General features: G+C 41.9%; 1 protein-coding gene across 2 annotated transcripts in view; it reads right to left on the reverse strand.

Annotated features, from left to right (window-relative positions):
• Positions 1-15,816, reverse strand: part of HHAT (hedgehog acyltransferase) — a 419,237-nt gene that overhangs the window by 213,068 nt on the left and 190,353 nt on the right. For both annotated transcript variants that reach the window (XM_079107610.1, XM_079107609.1), the window contains one exon: positions 13,423-13,573. In XM_079107610.1, the coding sequence (XP_078963736.1) occupies positions 13,423-13,573 (151 nt within the window). The remainder of the gene's footprint in view (positions 1-13,422; positions 13,574-15,816) is intronic.

Consider the following 15,816-nt stretch of genomic DNA (forward strand, 5'->3'; position numbering starts at 1 on the left):
AGAAAAACTACCCCATTCACAATAGCCTTGAAAAAAGAAAATACTTGGGAATCAATCTAACAAAAGAGGTGAAAGACCTCTACAATGAAAACTACAGAACATTAAAGAAAGAAATTAAAGAAAACCTTAGATAGAAAGATCTCCCATGTTCTTGGATAGGAAGAATATTGTCAAAATGGCCATACTACCAAAAGTGCTATACAGATTCAACACAATTCCAATTAAAATCCCAATGACATACCTCACAGAAATACAGCAATCATGAAATTCATCTGGAGGAATAAGAAACCCAGAATAGCTAAAGCAATCCTTAGCAGGAAGAGTGAAGCAGGGGTTATCACAACACCAGAACTTCAACTCTACTACAAAGCAATAGTAACAAAAATGGCATGGTATTGGCACCAAAATAGGTAGAACAATGATACACAACAGAGGACACAGACAAAAATCCTAATAAATAGTTTTCTCATAGTAGACAAAGGTGCCAAAAATACGCAATGGAGAAAAGACAGCCTGTTCAACAAATGGTGTTGGGAAAACTGGAAATTCATATGCAGCAGAATGAAACTAAACCCCTATCTCTCACCCTGCACAAAACTCAACTCAAAATGGATCAAGGACCTTGGAACCCGACCAGAAACCCTGCATCTTATAGAGGAAAAAGTAGGTCCAAATCTTCAACATGTCGGCTTAGGATCAGACTTCCTTAACAAGACTCCCATAGCACAAGAAATAAAAGCAAGAATCAATAACTGGGATAGATTCAAACTAAAAAGCTTTCTCTCAGCAAAGGAAACTATCAGCAATGTGAAGAGAGAACCTACAGAGTGGGAGAAAATCTTTGCCACTCATACTTCAGATAGAGCACTAATTTCCAGAATCTATAAAGAACTCAAAAACCTCTACACCAAGAATACAAATAATACAATCAACAAATGGGCTAAGGAAATGAACAGACGCTTCAAAGAAGATGTACACGCAATCAACAGATATATGAAAAAATGTTCAGCATCTCTAGTAATAAGAGAAATGCAAATCAAAACTACCCTAAGATTCCATCTCACCCCAATTAGAATGGCTATTATCAAGAAGACAAGCAACAATAGGTGTTGGAGAGGATGTGGGGAAAAGGTACACTCAGACATTGCTGATGGGTTTGCAAATTAGTGCAGCCACTCTGGAAAGCAGTGTGGAGATGCCTTAGAAAACTTGGAATGGAACCACCATTTGATCCAGCTATCCCACTCCTTGGCCTATACCCAAAGGACTTAAAATCAGCATACTACAGTGATGCAGCCACATCAATGCTCATAGCTGCTCAATTCACAATAGCCAGATTGTGGAACCAACCTAGATGCCCTTCAATTGATGAATGGATAAAGAAACTGTGATGTGTGTGTGTGTGTATATATATATATATATATATATATATATATATATATATATATACAATGTAATGTTACTCAGCCATAAAGAATAATAAAATCATGGCATTTGCAGGCAAATGGATAAAATTGGAGAATATCATGCTAAGTGAGATAAGCCAATCTCAAAAAAAAAAAAAAAAAAAAAAGGCAAATGATCTGATAAGCGGATGATGATACATAATGGGGGGTGGGAGGGAGGTAAGAATGGAGGAAGGAGGGACTGTAGAGAGGGGAGGAAAAAAATAACAGAATAAATCAAACACCATTACCCTATGTAAGTGTACGATTACACAAGTGGTATGCCTCTACTTCATGTACAACCACAGAAAAAAGTTGCACCCCATTTGTTTACAAAAAAAAAAAAAAGTTGAATATTCAAATGTAGCCACTTAAAGCCATCATCCAGAGCTGTGGCAAGTCAGGGAGGAGAGACTAAGCAGTTATCTAGCCCAATGCCTCTCAAATATTAATATTCACATAATTTTCCAAGGAGATCTTGTCAAAAACCTGATTCAGTAGGTCTGGAGGGGCCCAAAGCCCTGTGTTTCTAATGAATACCCAGGAGAGGCTATTCGTCAGAAGATTTTGGAATTGCAAAGGCACTTTCTAATACACACCCAATGGATGTGTTAACACCAAATGCCAAATACAAAAATGAGGAGTCCCTGGCCTTAAAAGCTCAGTGATGTTTTACCCAATACAAAGTTCTGGAGAGAGCCCCCACAGCATCAGAAAGTCTACAGCAAAGTCATGGAGATGCATAAAGAGCTGCATGGGTAGGACTGAGAAATGCAGACTTGTCCTCTCCACCCCTAAGTGTGAGGTGAGTGGGAAGAACTTGGAATGGCAGAGCACAGCCAGGTTTATGTACAATGTCAAAAAAATAAAGTGGTATTTCTAAGCATGACAACCCTACAGGTTAAACACAGTTTACAATTATTAAAGGACAAGGTATTAATTTTTGTTCATTAGGAAGCAGTTGGGACAGAGAAGCAGTATCAGAGAATTTTGCTAATGTATGAGTATATACTGTGGCTACTTAGGCAGGTAGATGAGAATCAAGATGGCAGGTAGCTCTGCAGTGTCAACACAAAGTAACTGAGACTGAAGCTAAATAGGCCACATTCTCAGGACTTACAAAGCAGATGACACCAAAAACTTATGCCTCTCTTCTTGGTCTAATAGAAGATGAGAACAACTCCCCCACGGTGCTACTGAATGTTTGAAGTTTCATGTACTATTTATGAGCAAATGCATCTATGCGTTAAAACCTTTCTAAGAAGATTAGTACTTCAGTGCAGCTAGTACTTAAGCCTAGCTAGGTCACTTGGGATGTGACCTCGAATGTCTTACTTAGTGTTCGATTTTCATTGATGATATCTAAATCCTCACTTAATACTATTACACAAGAACAGGAATTTTTAAATTAAAACAATGTTTTGTTCTCAACAATCCTTAGTTCTTGATGGTTGTCTGGTTGCTCAGATTCAGAATCCAATCAGTCAAATCTCAAAGTGTTTTTCTCCACATTACAAAATGAATGTCCTGTTCTACCTAAAAGGGCTGAGCCACAAGGCTTCCTTTTGTAGGAAAGAATGTCATAAGAAAACATAGGAAGAGGAAATAGAAAACCTGCCCCTTGAGAAACAAGCAACAGTGGGAAGAGAATGAAAGAGATGGAAAAGGGTGAAATTATTCAGACACATAGTCTAACTTCCCCTCCCCTCAGCCAAACCCATAACATCCTAGAAGAAGCCTGTTGTATAAGTGGGGGTAAGAACTCAAGCAGAAAGCACCTTGTAGAACACTCTACAACAGCATAAGGTGCTGCTATGATTTGGATGTGTCTCTCAAAGGTTCATATGTTATAAGTTTAGTAATGTTGAAAGGTGGTGAGACCTTTAAGAGGTGGGGCCTAATGGGAGGTAGTTAGGTTATTGGAGGCACTGACCTCAGAAGATGTAATTCTTGTGGAACCCTGGTTAGTTCCTGCAAGAGCTGGTTCTTATAAAAAGAACCCACCAAATCTCTTCAGCTTCCTATCTCGCCATATGATCTCATCTACAAATGCTATCACCTTTATACCATGTGTCGTATGGCCCTCACCCAGAGGACAAATCAACGGCAGTGTCCAACTTGGACATTCAGGCTCCAAAATTGAGCCAAACAAACCCCTTTATAAAATATCCAGGCTTTAATATTTTATTATAGTACCAGAAAACAGACTAATCCAGCGGTCATGTCATAATCAATGTATCAAGCAAAGCTAAATATGAAGCCTCGTTGGCATTGCTGAGCCTCCCTCAGCAATCCTGTGACAAAAAGACTGAGAATTTCCTGCATGAAAAGCAGCGAGATGAGGGCCAGAAAACCAGGCTAAGGCACCACATGACAAATGGCAAGGTCAACCTGCTTCAAAGTGAACAACCTTGCCAGGACCTGGCCGATACCCAAAAGGGTCTGTTCAGTGGTTAAGAACTTGAGGGAGACCAAGGCAGAGAGGAAGTGTGGGCCCTAACCAAGTCACATTCACCACTCTCTCTCATCAGATCCACAAAACCCAGTGAAGAACCACAAACTCAGGGTTGGGGATACTGCTCAGTGGTCAAGTGCTTGCCTAGCATGCATGAGGTCCTGGGTTTAATTCCTAGTAGCACCACAAACAAACACACACACACACACACACACACACACACACACACACTCCTTGGATTCAAATTCTAAGTCCTTCAACGTATAAAAGGGGGAACAATTCACATTCTGAAGGAACAAACTCAAAGCTAGAATACATGCCGTCAGAGGATGGGACCAGGAAGTCTCAAGTCAACACTGAAAATAGATAATGTGGCAAAATAAGGCATTTTATACTACATGCAGTTAGGAAGGCAGGGTAGCCCCTATATTTTATACCTAAACCAGATTATCTCTTCAAGAGACTGCATAGTAGCAAATCGTCTAGTTCTTGGGAAGTATCTGTTTGCTGAGTGCCTACTATGTGCCAGGCCCATGCTAGCTGGTAGAAATCCTATGATGAAATGTCTGAGAATCTAAAGAAAAACAGTTTCAGTAGCTTATGGGTCCCCAAATTGTGAATTACAACCTTATATAAAAATAAATACACTTCACATGGAGCATAGAAGGACTTTCTCAACTTATCACCAAAGACAAACTATATAGGAAAAGAGACATGACTGCAGACCAATGTGAAATTGGCATATCAAAACCTTCTGTAAATACGTAAAAGAAACAGTGGGTCACACTTTGATTTTCATCCTCAAACGAAGGTGGGGCAAAGAAAAAACAAAACACCGTGCTCAGAGGAGGGTCAGAATTAGAAATAAGACAGTGCTAGGGTGGGAATGTGGGGCGGTACTGATTTGAAGGTCAGCAGACGTAGGGCAACTCCCCTTCCTCATTGGCAAACAGGACCTGAGCCAGCCTGAGAAGAGATGAAGGAACAAAGCAGGGCAAGGACTGTCACCCAGGTGGCAGTGGTTGGAAGAGGGATCGCTGCACATCCTGCGTGGGCAAGGAAAAGGGTTTCTGTCGGAGGGATGGGCTGGCTATAAACTCATTGCTAAGAAATTTATCATCAAGAAAAACAGGAGACAAAATTATCTTTCGAATGGGGGTATGACAGGTTGAGCCATTCATAAGGGCCTGGACTTAACAAAATAGAGGAGCCCACATTTACAGTGATACAGATCAAAGGAGAACTGGTAAGGAGCTTCTTCCATGAGAAACAACGTGGTGGAGTTAAGCAAGTCATTTTGCTCTGGTGGGTCGTTGGCACATCCAGGGCCAGCAAACTCCAGCAGTGAACCCATTTGCAGGGAAACCACATACTCCAGGCAACCTGGAGCAGCATGTCTTAATTGTCGGTTCCCGAGAGCCAGATTTCTGTGTCTAATGGCTCAACTAAGGCAGGTTTTAACTGCTGGCCACGGTTGGTGCCCCGCAAAAGGGGACACCAGAAGAGATGCCAACAGGAGCAATCCAGTCCATTTTCCACGTCAAAGCCCCCTCTTCCCACTTCCATCAGGGTGGTTGTTTCTGGGTTGTTGTTTATAATAAAAGGGGGTGACATAAGAGCAGAAGACCCAGCTGACCTCACACCATTCATCCAGTGACTCAGGTTAAAATGGAAATGTCCCAGACAGAGCACTAATCTCCAGGATATACAAAGAACTCCTTTTTTTTTTTTTTTTTTTTTTTTGCGCGGTACTGGGGATGGAACTCAGGGCCTTGTGCTTGCGAGGCAAGCACTCTACCAGCTGAGCTATCTCCCCAGCCCAGAACTCCATCTTAACACCAAAAAAATAAGTAACCCAATCGATAAATAGGCTAAGGAACTGAACAGACACTTCGAAAAAATGCAAATGGTCAACACATGAAAAAATGTTCAACAACTCTAGCAATTAGAGAAATGCAAATTAAAACTAAAATTTCAACTCACTCCAGTCAGAATGGCAATTATCAAGAATGCAAACAATAATAAAAGTTGCAAATAATAATAAAAGGATGTGGGGAAAAAGGTTCACTCATATATTACTGGTGAAACTGCAAATTGGCACAACCACTGTGGAAAGCAGTATGGCGATTCCTCAGAAAACTTGAAATGGAGCCACTATTTGACCCAGTTATCATCCCACTCTCAGTATACATAGGACTTAAAATCCACATACTACAGTGAGGTGGCCACATCCATGTTTTCTAGCAGCTCAATCCACAATAGCTAAGCTATGGAACCAACCTAGGTACCCTTCAGCAGATGAATGGATGAGAAAATGTGGTATGTACATACAATGGAATAATATTCAGCCATAAAGAGTGAAATTATGGCATTTGCTGGTAAATGGATGGGACTGGAGTCTCTCATGCTAAGTAAAATAAGCCAATCCCCAAAAAAAAAAAAAACCAAAATCTCCGATATGTGGATGCTAGCACAATCTAGAAGTTCATTGGTTTAGACAAAGGGGAATGAAGGGAAGCGAGGGGGGATGGAAATAGGAAAGACAGAATGAATTTGACATGACTTTCCTATGTTCATATACGAAGGCACAACCAGTGTAACCCCACATCATGTACAACCACAGAATGGAATCATTAGATTAAGTTATACTTCATGTATGCATAATATGTCAAAATATACTCTGTCATGCATTTCCAAAAAGAATTTTTAAAATATGAATGAAGGGACATTCCCTTTCTCCTGGTCCCTTGATGAATACAGACCAAGTCACTGCCCATATTCTTCCTGTATCACTCTGACGTATGATTTTTAGGGATTGGCACCTAAGCCACCATCACTCCCAGGTCTCCTGAATTCCAGATCCTATCACACAAGTCTCACATTCCAGACAGGGAGGAACGTGCTTCAGTCCACTAGAGACACAGTAAAACGGAGTGACTAAGCACAGCCTCTGAAGTCAAGCCCAGCTCTGTGAGATTTAAGGAGAGTTACCCTCTGACTCAGTTTCACCATTTGTGAAGTAGAAACAGAAACAGCCTGACTTCACAGGAGTTCTGTGAGGCTTAAATACTCTCAATATACAAAAAAATTTATATGGCCCTGCCAGAACATCTGCACTGTGTCCATTGCTGCTATGAGTATTTTTATTATTAAGTTTGGGCTGTTCCGAGGATGTGTTTTCAAACGGGTTCACTCCCAGCCCTGCATCCAGCCTCATCTTCAATTTTAAGGTATGATATTCTCCTGTTGGAACTTCCCTCAGAAAAATCCCATCCCCAAAGACAAACAGCTGTCAGACTCCTCTCTCATATCAAAGTCTGAACTGAATTTCTTTTCTTCAAGTGTTCAACTTCCTCCCTCATCTGATATCTAGGACACAGCACAATGCCTGATCACATAATGACAGTAATTAAGTAGGATAGGTGTACACTCCTCACTCGAAGATTCCTTACAAGGAAAATTCATTCAAGAAAATTGCAGGTAGACATCATAATATTTTGGCATAGCAGGTACCAATATTTAATGAGAAAATTGGGAGATGAAGTATCAACAGTGATCACTGTATGGTACCCCTACAGCCTATGTCAACACGAGCTGCGAAGAGAAATCACTCCACCACCAGATTTGAAAAGTTTACTCTTAAGACCCAGTGATCAAAATTTCAAAGAGTGATCACCCATCCATTCAGCACAGACTTCCTGAGGGCCCCTAGGTAATTAGGAAAGATACAGTGCTAATCGAGAAGGAGACCGGATTGCCGCCCTCCAAGAGTTTATGTCCTGGTGGGATGTAGGCAAGTGGACTGAGACTATCGCTCTGAGAGTAAAGGGGCCTCCATATGCATCGGTTCCATGGAGTGGGCACTGCAATATCCCCATCTTGCAGGCAAGTAAACCAGGGACAGGGGAGACACAAGCTAGTAAGTAGTAGAGTCAGGATCCAAGCCCAGGCAGTCTGGCTCCACATCTGCACAAACACCACGCTCTGGTGACTGGCACCTTCCCTATGAAGACGCCCTGATGTCATTTGTGTCAGACTCTCCTTTTTCTAGAAGCTTTCAGTCTAAGAGCTTATCAGTTTTAAGGGAACTAAAAGTAAAAAAGAAAAAAAAAAAAAATCTTCCACACAGGGAGAAAATGGAGAGGACAGACTGTCTTTGAAGCCAAAAATAAATTCCAGGAAGCACAACATAATCATGGTTCATAAAATTTGCCTCAACTTGGTATTTCCTTCCTACTTTGATCTATGAAGTCTCTGCTTGGAGAAAAAGGAAAGGGGGTGTTAAAACATAAATGTTAGGAGGAAGAAAATGTTTCCTGAGTCTGTTGACATGGAATCATGAGAAAGAAGCATTGACTAGGATGTTAAAAAGTCATAAATGTGTATGTTCCGATAGCTGGAAACCATTTTCAAAGCCATATTAACAGTTCTGCTTGGGACAAGGGAGGTCATACTAGGAATGCCATTCTTCCAGTTTGAAACACATCTTTCACATATCATTACCCATCCCTACAACACCTTTTCTCTTCAACTACCCTATCAGGTTTTTCCAAGAAATTGAAGAAACTATGGAAATTTTATTTTCATACCTGTAATAATGATTATTAGCAAATATTCTGGCATCTATGATAGGATTGCCCAGAAATCTGTGCTTTTTAGTACATAATCTTTATTAGCACAACTACCCAGGGAAGCAGTACTGATTAGCACTGAAGCCAGAATTAAGGACAGGTAGTTAGTGTAGAAATAGGGGACCGGGTCAATTCCAGGAAATGAAGCCATGAAGCCATCTGCCTCTGGAAGTTGGAGACTTCCCCTGGGAGAATGGAATGTCAAAGATCTCCGGAGCCCATTGATTACCAAATTTACCTGCCTTTATCAAGGACTGCAAGCATGGAGCCACTAATTAATGCCCCCTGGGCATTAATTTATCTGCCTGAATCACCTTGGCCCTCCCCCTGCCCGTGGCTTCTCACTTTATGCAAAACCAGGGCTAGTCAGTAGGCAGGAAGGAGAGATAAGCGGGGAGAGAACTGGAGAACAAAAGAGAATTTAACCTATAAAAGATGTAGGGTGCGCTCACTTCTTGGGACTTTAGAACATCAGCCATGGCCTCCTCCCTCCCGGGAGAAGTCTGTATTATTAACTTTAAATAAAACCTGCTTAATATGCTTGCCTTGGCGTGCTTCTCTAGTGTTCAATCTTCAACATTAGAAGGAGCAGGACTTGTCACCGGTAAACGGTGGTATCAGCACCATCTTAGTACCTCAGAAAACTGAAGCATGAGGTTAACAACCTGCCCAGGTAGCAGGAGCAGATGTGTCTGCAGTCTGGCGGGCGCCATAGCAAGATGGAGGTGTTGGGGAACAGAGCACCATCTAGTGTCGGGAATCTGCTCCTAGTCTTTCATTCAACAGTGGAGGAAAATCAGACAAAAATGACTTGACCCAGGCCCGTCTTCTGAGGGCAGGGCCCATGACCTTACCACCATAGCCTAACAATTGCCCCATCTCTGGCTCCAAGCTGGCTCAACTTTCCCTCACTCTGCTTACCACTGCCCAACCTGGCTCATCAGCAGAAAGGCCTCTCAGGCACCTCTGGCTTTGTTAGGTTTTCAACCCCCCACCATTTAAGAAGCTGCCACTACCCGAGGATCTACTTTATGTCAGGCTCAATCCTATCATCCCTCTGGGACAAACACTATTATCCCCATTTTTAGAAATGGAAGGATTGGCCTAGAGAACTGAAATGACTCTTCTAATTAGTAAGCAGCAAGTTCTTAGTCACTTGGTTGTCTCAAAAAAAGAAAAAAAAAAAGTAAACTATTAATAGCACCCATTTCACCTTTACTTCTGGATTCATCCTGCCTCTGCTTTGCATCTAACAGTGCTAGCAGATTATGACATATATTTCACCAACTCCATGCCTGTCATTTCACCCTGCAACTGGAAGTTAAACACGATCCAAAAGGTGGAAAAATGCAAAGCCAGCAGTTCATGGAGCTGGTTTTATCATCTACCGCATGCCTGAACTAACTTAGCAACCTAAATTCTTCAGACCTACCAACCCATGCAATCAATGCCTGGCCAGAAAAATGGGACTCAGACTCCTCCTCTTCCCAGGCTAAAGACATTCCCCATATATTAAGGTCTAGCAGCCACCCAACAGTACGTAGATCCCTCTTGGATAAACAGTGATGCCCAAGTGCCTGTGAAGACCTGAGACCATCATAAGTCAAGAAATGCAGAGGGCAAGCTGTGCAAGATTCCTGAGATAATCGAAATTGACCCATAACTCACCAGCCACCATGGGAAATTCTATCACTTTGCAAGTTTTGCTTCCATAGCTAGAAAGCAAATCAGAGGGACATGATCAGATCTCTAATTTGAAACCTCGGACATGCAATGTCATCTTTAATGACTCTGGGAAAAAGATACTCATTACAGATCTCAACCCATCTAAATTAAAACATGAAACCTAAAAATTAAAGCAGAAAATTCTCGATTTCTCAGGTCTGTGTGACCACAGGGGGGGAAAAAAAAAAAAAAAAAATCAAGCAAGTGGGAATAGCTCCTAAGGGCTTTGCTCAGCCTTCAAATATTTCAACAGGAATTCTGTGAAAGAGAACCAGGAGAAAGAAAAATAAACAGGCCCATCAGGTCCTAATTTTTAGGTTCGGCCATCTGGGTGAACAGCAATTTTTCATGGCCAATTTAAACTATCATGTCAAGGAAGATTATCTCTCTGCTGATGGCCAATTTCATCTGTTCTATGATGTAGAGTTCAGATTCCTCTCCAAAGGCAGTCTACTGGCTTCAAGTCTTCTCTCAATGCTAAGGACTGAAAAATGGTATAATCGATCACTGCTGTATCCAGGTACGTAAGATGCCTTTGACATGGTGGGCTAAAAATTCATCTGTCCTCATCAGTTCTAAACCCCATTCAGTGTAGATTCCCTACAAGTTCTGATAACCATAAAATAATCTCCAGAGACAGTTTTAAATCTCTTCCTTCCACTTCCCACCCCCATGCCCTTTATGCTACTGTATGAATGACTGCTATGGTCTAGCAAAATAATGTACATCACCAGCTTTCACATCTGCTCATGATTAAATCCTTTCTGGACCCAAATTCAGCAGAGGGAGCCACTTCCTGTCTGTGGCAATACCTCAAATTCATGTTAAAATTTCTGAGCTATCTATTATCTATTAATAGCCATACAAATTCAAAACTTGTTTTCCCTAAACATGAATTCTTAAAAGAGAAAAGTTAAAAGAATGGGGACCAGGGTCAAGGTTATGCTACCAGATACTGAACATGGTAAACACCTTCCTATGGATGAAGGAACTTTTGCGAATAGCACAAAAGCTTTATTTTTTTTTTAAATTAATTTGGAGCTTCCATTATTCACTACAGCTCAGAGACAGTTAACCTCCTTTCCTAAATTCAACCATTTAATGGGAAATGGTTATTGTGTAAAATAATTTAAGTGTTTCTAAGGCTAATCGGCAAACTGGAAAACTCTTCAAGAAACTTCAAACTATTCAGGGAAAATCCAGACCCACACAATATACAGAAGCTACGACAGGTGTATACGTTGCTCCCGGGAAGCACCCTTTGGCCATTTTATTACTGGCCCCTCTATCTCTCAGAACCACCTCACTCCCAGGGGTCAGCTCAGAGTTGCCGGCCTGGTGTAACTTCTCATTATTCTTCTCTTCCCCATCTTTGTCTTAAAATTTTAATTGGGATGGAGGAGAGAGTGGTTCAACCACCTGGAGGCTAAACTATGTGGATCATTTCCAACCAAGACAATAAAAAAAACTCTTACTAGACGTGTTTCTCCACCCCTGTGATTTACACAGAACTGAGTGCCTTTCTTAGACCAAAAAATAAAGGACAACCAGACAGTCAGTCTGAGTATAAAATGTAGTCAACTGTCTGCCTCTGTGACAATCAATGGGCTGGTATTTATGGATCGGGAGCCTGGAGGCAGGCCTGCTGTGGGAGTCATGGTTTTATGATATGAGTGGACACTGAAAAGTCCCCGAGGAGAATTGCTTTCCAAGAACGCATTAGTGCAGGCATTCACACTGCGGAGGCAGAGAAATTGTGCAAGGCTCACCAACATTTGTGTCATGTCCCCAAATCACGCTGGGTCCCAAACCATCGATTCAGGAACTTACATTTATGAGTAGGTTGAAAGTTAATGGAGCTTCCAGTCAGGCCCACTTTTTAAACCAAAAGCTACTCCATGGCCTTCTTGTTAGGGAGAGCCCCTGAAGTAACCTGCATCTATCTAATCTTGCCATTAAAATAGGGCAACCTGGTATTCAATGAAGTCATTAAGGACCAAAGTAACTTACATTCCCTGCAATAGCCTTATGAAATTTCTAACTTCCCAAATCAAACTAGACAAAAAATTAAATGCACTGCAACAGACTTCAATAAATTCAGCATCTATCCTAAGTTACTATGGAAAACCAGGATGTGGAGGGCTGCCCACCTCCTTTCAAACAGCAACATTAGGTATGACAATATTCACTGAGCTCTTCTCTGATAGAGAAAATGTAAGACTTGAACAAGCCACATGAATGAGGAGAAATGAAAACAGGACCAGAAGGAATCAAAGTAGCCAGAGGACGAATTTTAAGCAGGCACTGACTTCCAAGGTTCAGCCAGTGCCAACCCCAAGCTTCGTCCTCCAGGTGTGTGATTGCAAAAGAATTTTGTCACTTTTTATACACTGGCAGTGATAAGAAAAACAGCCACAAGCAAGTCTATCTGAAAAACACCACAACGACGGGGGAGGGGGCTAAGGGATCTTTTTGAACAAAAAACAACAACAAATATCCAGGCCAACCCTACCTTTTGGGACCAAAAAAAACACCTCAAGCATAGTAAAAAGAACTCCAAGCACCTGTCTATCCATCTGTACTGAGCATAGGAAGGGTATAAAGCTAAAATCTAATGTGTAAATATCTGCTATGTGCCAGCTGCTCTAAATGCATTAGCTTATATAATTTTCAAAACAACCCTTGGGGTAGGTGTTATCTTTATCATTACTGCTGAAGAAATAGGAAACTGAAACAAAGATTTAGTAAAGTCACCCAGATCTAGCAAACAGCAAGAGTGGCCTATGCTGTTACCTTGAGACTATGGATTTTAAATCATCTACAGATGTTATTTTCAAGGAAAACAAAGCACCAAAATAATCAATATATAGTAGCCATCCCTAGTAAGAAATCACTTCAAACATAACCCCTGGTGCATGGCAGACAGATTTGGTGAGAAATTATCTTGCCTGCCTTCTAACTTATTGATTATCTAGCTTAATGATTTGGGGAGGTACAGAAAGCCTCGATTGTCACCCTAGTAGTGGGACAAAGAAACTGAAGTGCCAGATGTGGCTTGAGTGAGGGGAAGAGAAAAAAAATAGTACTCAAGCTCTTTGAAACCAAATAAGCTGTGGTTCCTGCCACTGGACAACCCCCAAAGGACTTTAGAAACCAAGTGACTGACCTCCACATCCCCGTGAAGCTGAACATGGTGCTCACACAGCGAGGGAGGGGTGGTGGGTTGAGTCCATCCAGGCGCATGAGCAGAGCTGGGACACCAAAGAGCACCAAGTACTTCACGTAGAAGAAGAGCACTTGGGCCAATGCCAGTCCTCCTGAAAGGCAAATGGGCCCATTAGACACCAACAAGAAAGGAGCAGTCTTCTGGGACAGAGGTGGACAGACACCGAGGACCACATCCCCTGCTCCACTTCTCCACCAACTCTTTTCTCCCACTCATCTCACACATTTAAAACATTATCCCACACTGGTTTTATTCAATCAATGTCTTCACTATTGAAGTCTTCTTTATTATTGTGACAGGCAACAGGACCTTCATCAATCATTCTTTTATATGATAGGCAAGAGTACCTAAAAAAATACGTTGTAGTTAAAAACTAGTAGAAAGGTAAATTCTTCCCAAATCTTGTCCAAATCTCCATCAGTTCACACCCACCAGGAGGGCTAGAATTAAAAGTTAGACCAACAAGTATTGGTGAAGAGGTGGGGAAATAGAACTGTCATACAGAGGCGGTATAAAACAGTACAGCTGCTCTGGAAAATAGTCCAGTGGTTCCTCCAACAATTCAACAGTTACCCTCTGACCCAGGAATCCTACTCACTGGTATATGCCCAACAGAAATGCAAGCAAATCCACACAGCAATACATACCCATTTATCCACAGTAGTATTACTCATAATAGCCAAAGGTTGGAAACAACCTAAGTGTCCCTCGAACAGAAATCTTGGTATATTCATACAAAGGACTATTATTCCACCCTGAGAAGGAATTAAGTACTGACATGCTACAACATGACTAAACTTTGAAAGCATTATGTTAAATCAAAGCCAGTCACAAAAGATCACATACCTCATGATCCATTCAGATCAAAGTCCGGAATGGGGAACCCTATAGAGTAAGTAGAATAGTGATTTTTGCATGCTTGGGGAAGGGACAAGCAGGTGGGCACGGGGCAAGAAGGGTAGCAAAAGGCAGAGTTCGTTTTCGTGGTGGAAAAGAATTCTTTAACTAGCAGGCGATGATAGTTGGATCCATTTGTAAATACACTAAAAGCCACTGAACTGTGCACTTTGAGTAGTTAAGTTGTACAGGATGTAAACTATACCCCAGTAAAAACAAACTCTACATGAAGGCTTTCTCAAGTGGGAATAAAGCAGGGTGTGGACAATGGGTTTGATGTTAAGCTGATGAGACTGTCATTCCCCAGTGGGAACACCCCACAGCCCAAGCGGAGACTCAGGGTGCTCTATGACTCCAAGCCTCCTCAGGTGTCTTGAATGAGTACTTCGACCTCTTTACCCAGGAGGCAGGTGAAGGGCCTGGGCTCCATACTGACCGGATATCATTCCTGCTGTCCTTGTCAGTGTGGTAGAGGTAGCAAGGCAGGTCTCCAGAGCAGCACCGGCAAGGAGAATGCCAGAGGCAAAGCATGGCAGGCAGCCAGGCAGAAGATGACCATTGGCCATGTACTATCCAACCTCAAGCCACCTTCCCCAGTATGCAGGGAAATGCTGCAGGACATGTTGGTGCAATTGATCAGATAAACTTCTGGAACATTCTAAGGGAAATAACTAAGCCTCAAAGAGGTACCAACAAAAATATTACCATCTGGCCTTCTTAATGCCACAAGAGGATCTTTGAAACAATGTCACTGCTGTGGAATGTGTGGTTGTAAGTGGTAGCTCCGTGTCAGAACAAACAAGATAATTTGAGTGATGGCAGATGGTGGTTCAAACATGAAAGCTGTACATTCCACAATGAGAAGTCCTTAATCACCGATTCCCCTTCAGAAGTGATCAAACAGGTTCTTCAGATGTTTGGAAACATGTTGGAAAGGCTAGGTATAGACTCTCAGAATTTTTGAATGTTTGTGACAGAAAGTCAAGAACAAAGATAATAGGTGTGTGACCAAGAAGAGATCTGTTTTTCTTAAAAGGGGGGGGGGGGGAGAGATAGAGACCCACCCAAGAAAGGATGACTGATTAAATAGCACAGTGTTTCTAGAGCTGAAAATGATCGGCCTGAAGAGTGGAAGGCATGAAAGGACCTGGGGACGACCAGGCGTGGTGAAGGCCCACTTGAGCTCTTACGGATAGGAAGCAGCTGTACACAACAGCACTGCCCTGTTAACAGGATGCCAGCTGAGGAAGAGTGGGTTGCTTTGTGCCTCAAGTACTGCCCTTAGGGCTAGGGACATAGCTCGGTGATACAGTCCTCGCCTAGCATAGCAGGGTCCTGGGTTCAATTCTCAGTACCACTAAAAATTTAAATTTGAAAAAGCACAAAAATGAGAACTGCCATGATTTTGATGTTTTGTATAGATGTCATATCTAAGGC

This window comes from Sciurus vulgaris (assembly GCF_902686455.1).
Source record: "Sciurus vulgaris genome assembly, chromosome: 12".
Lineage (NCBI taxonomy): Eukaryota > Metazoa > Chordata > Mammalia > Rodentia > Sciuridae > Sciurus > Sciurus vulgaris.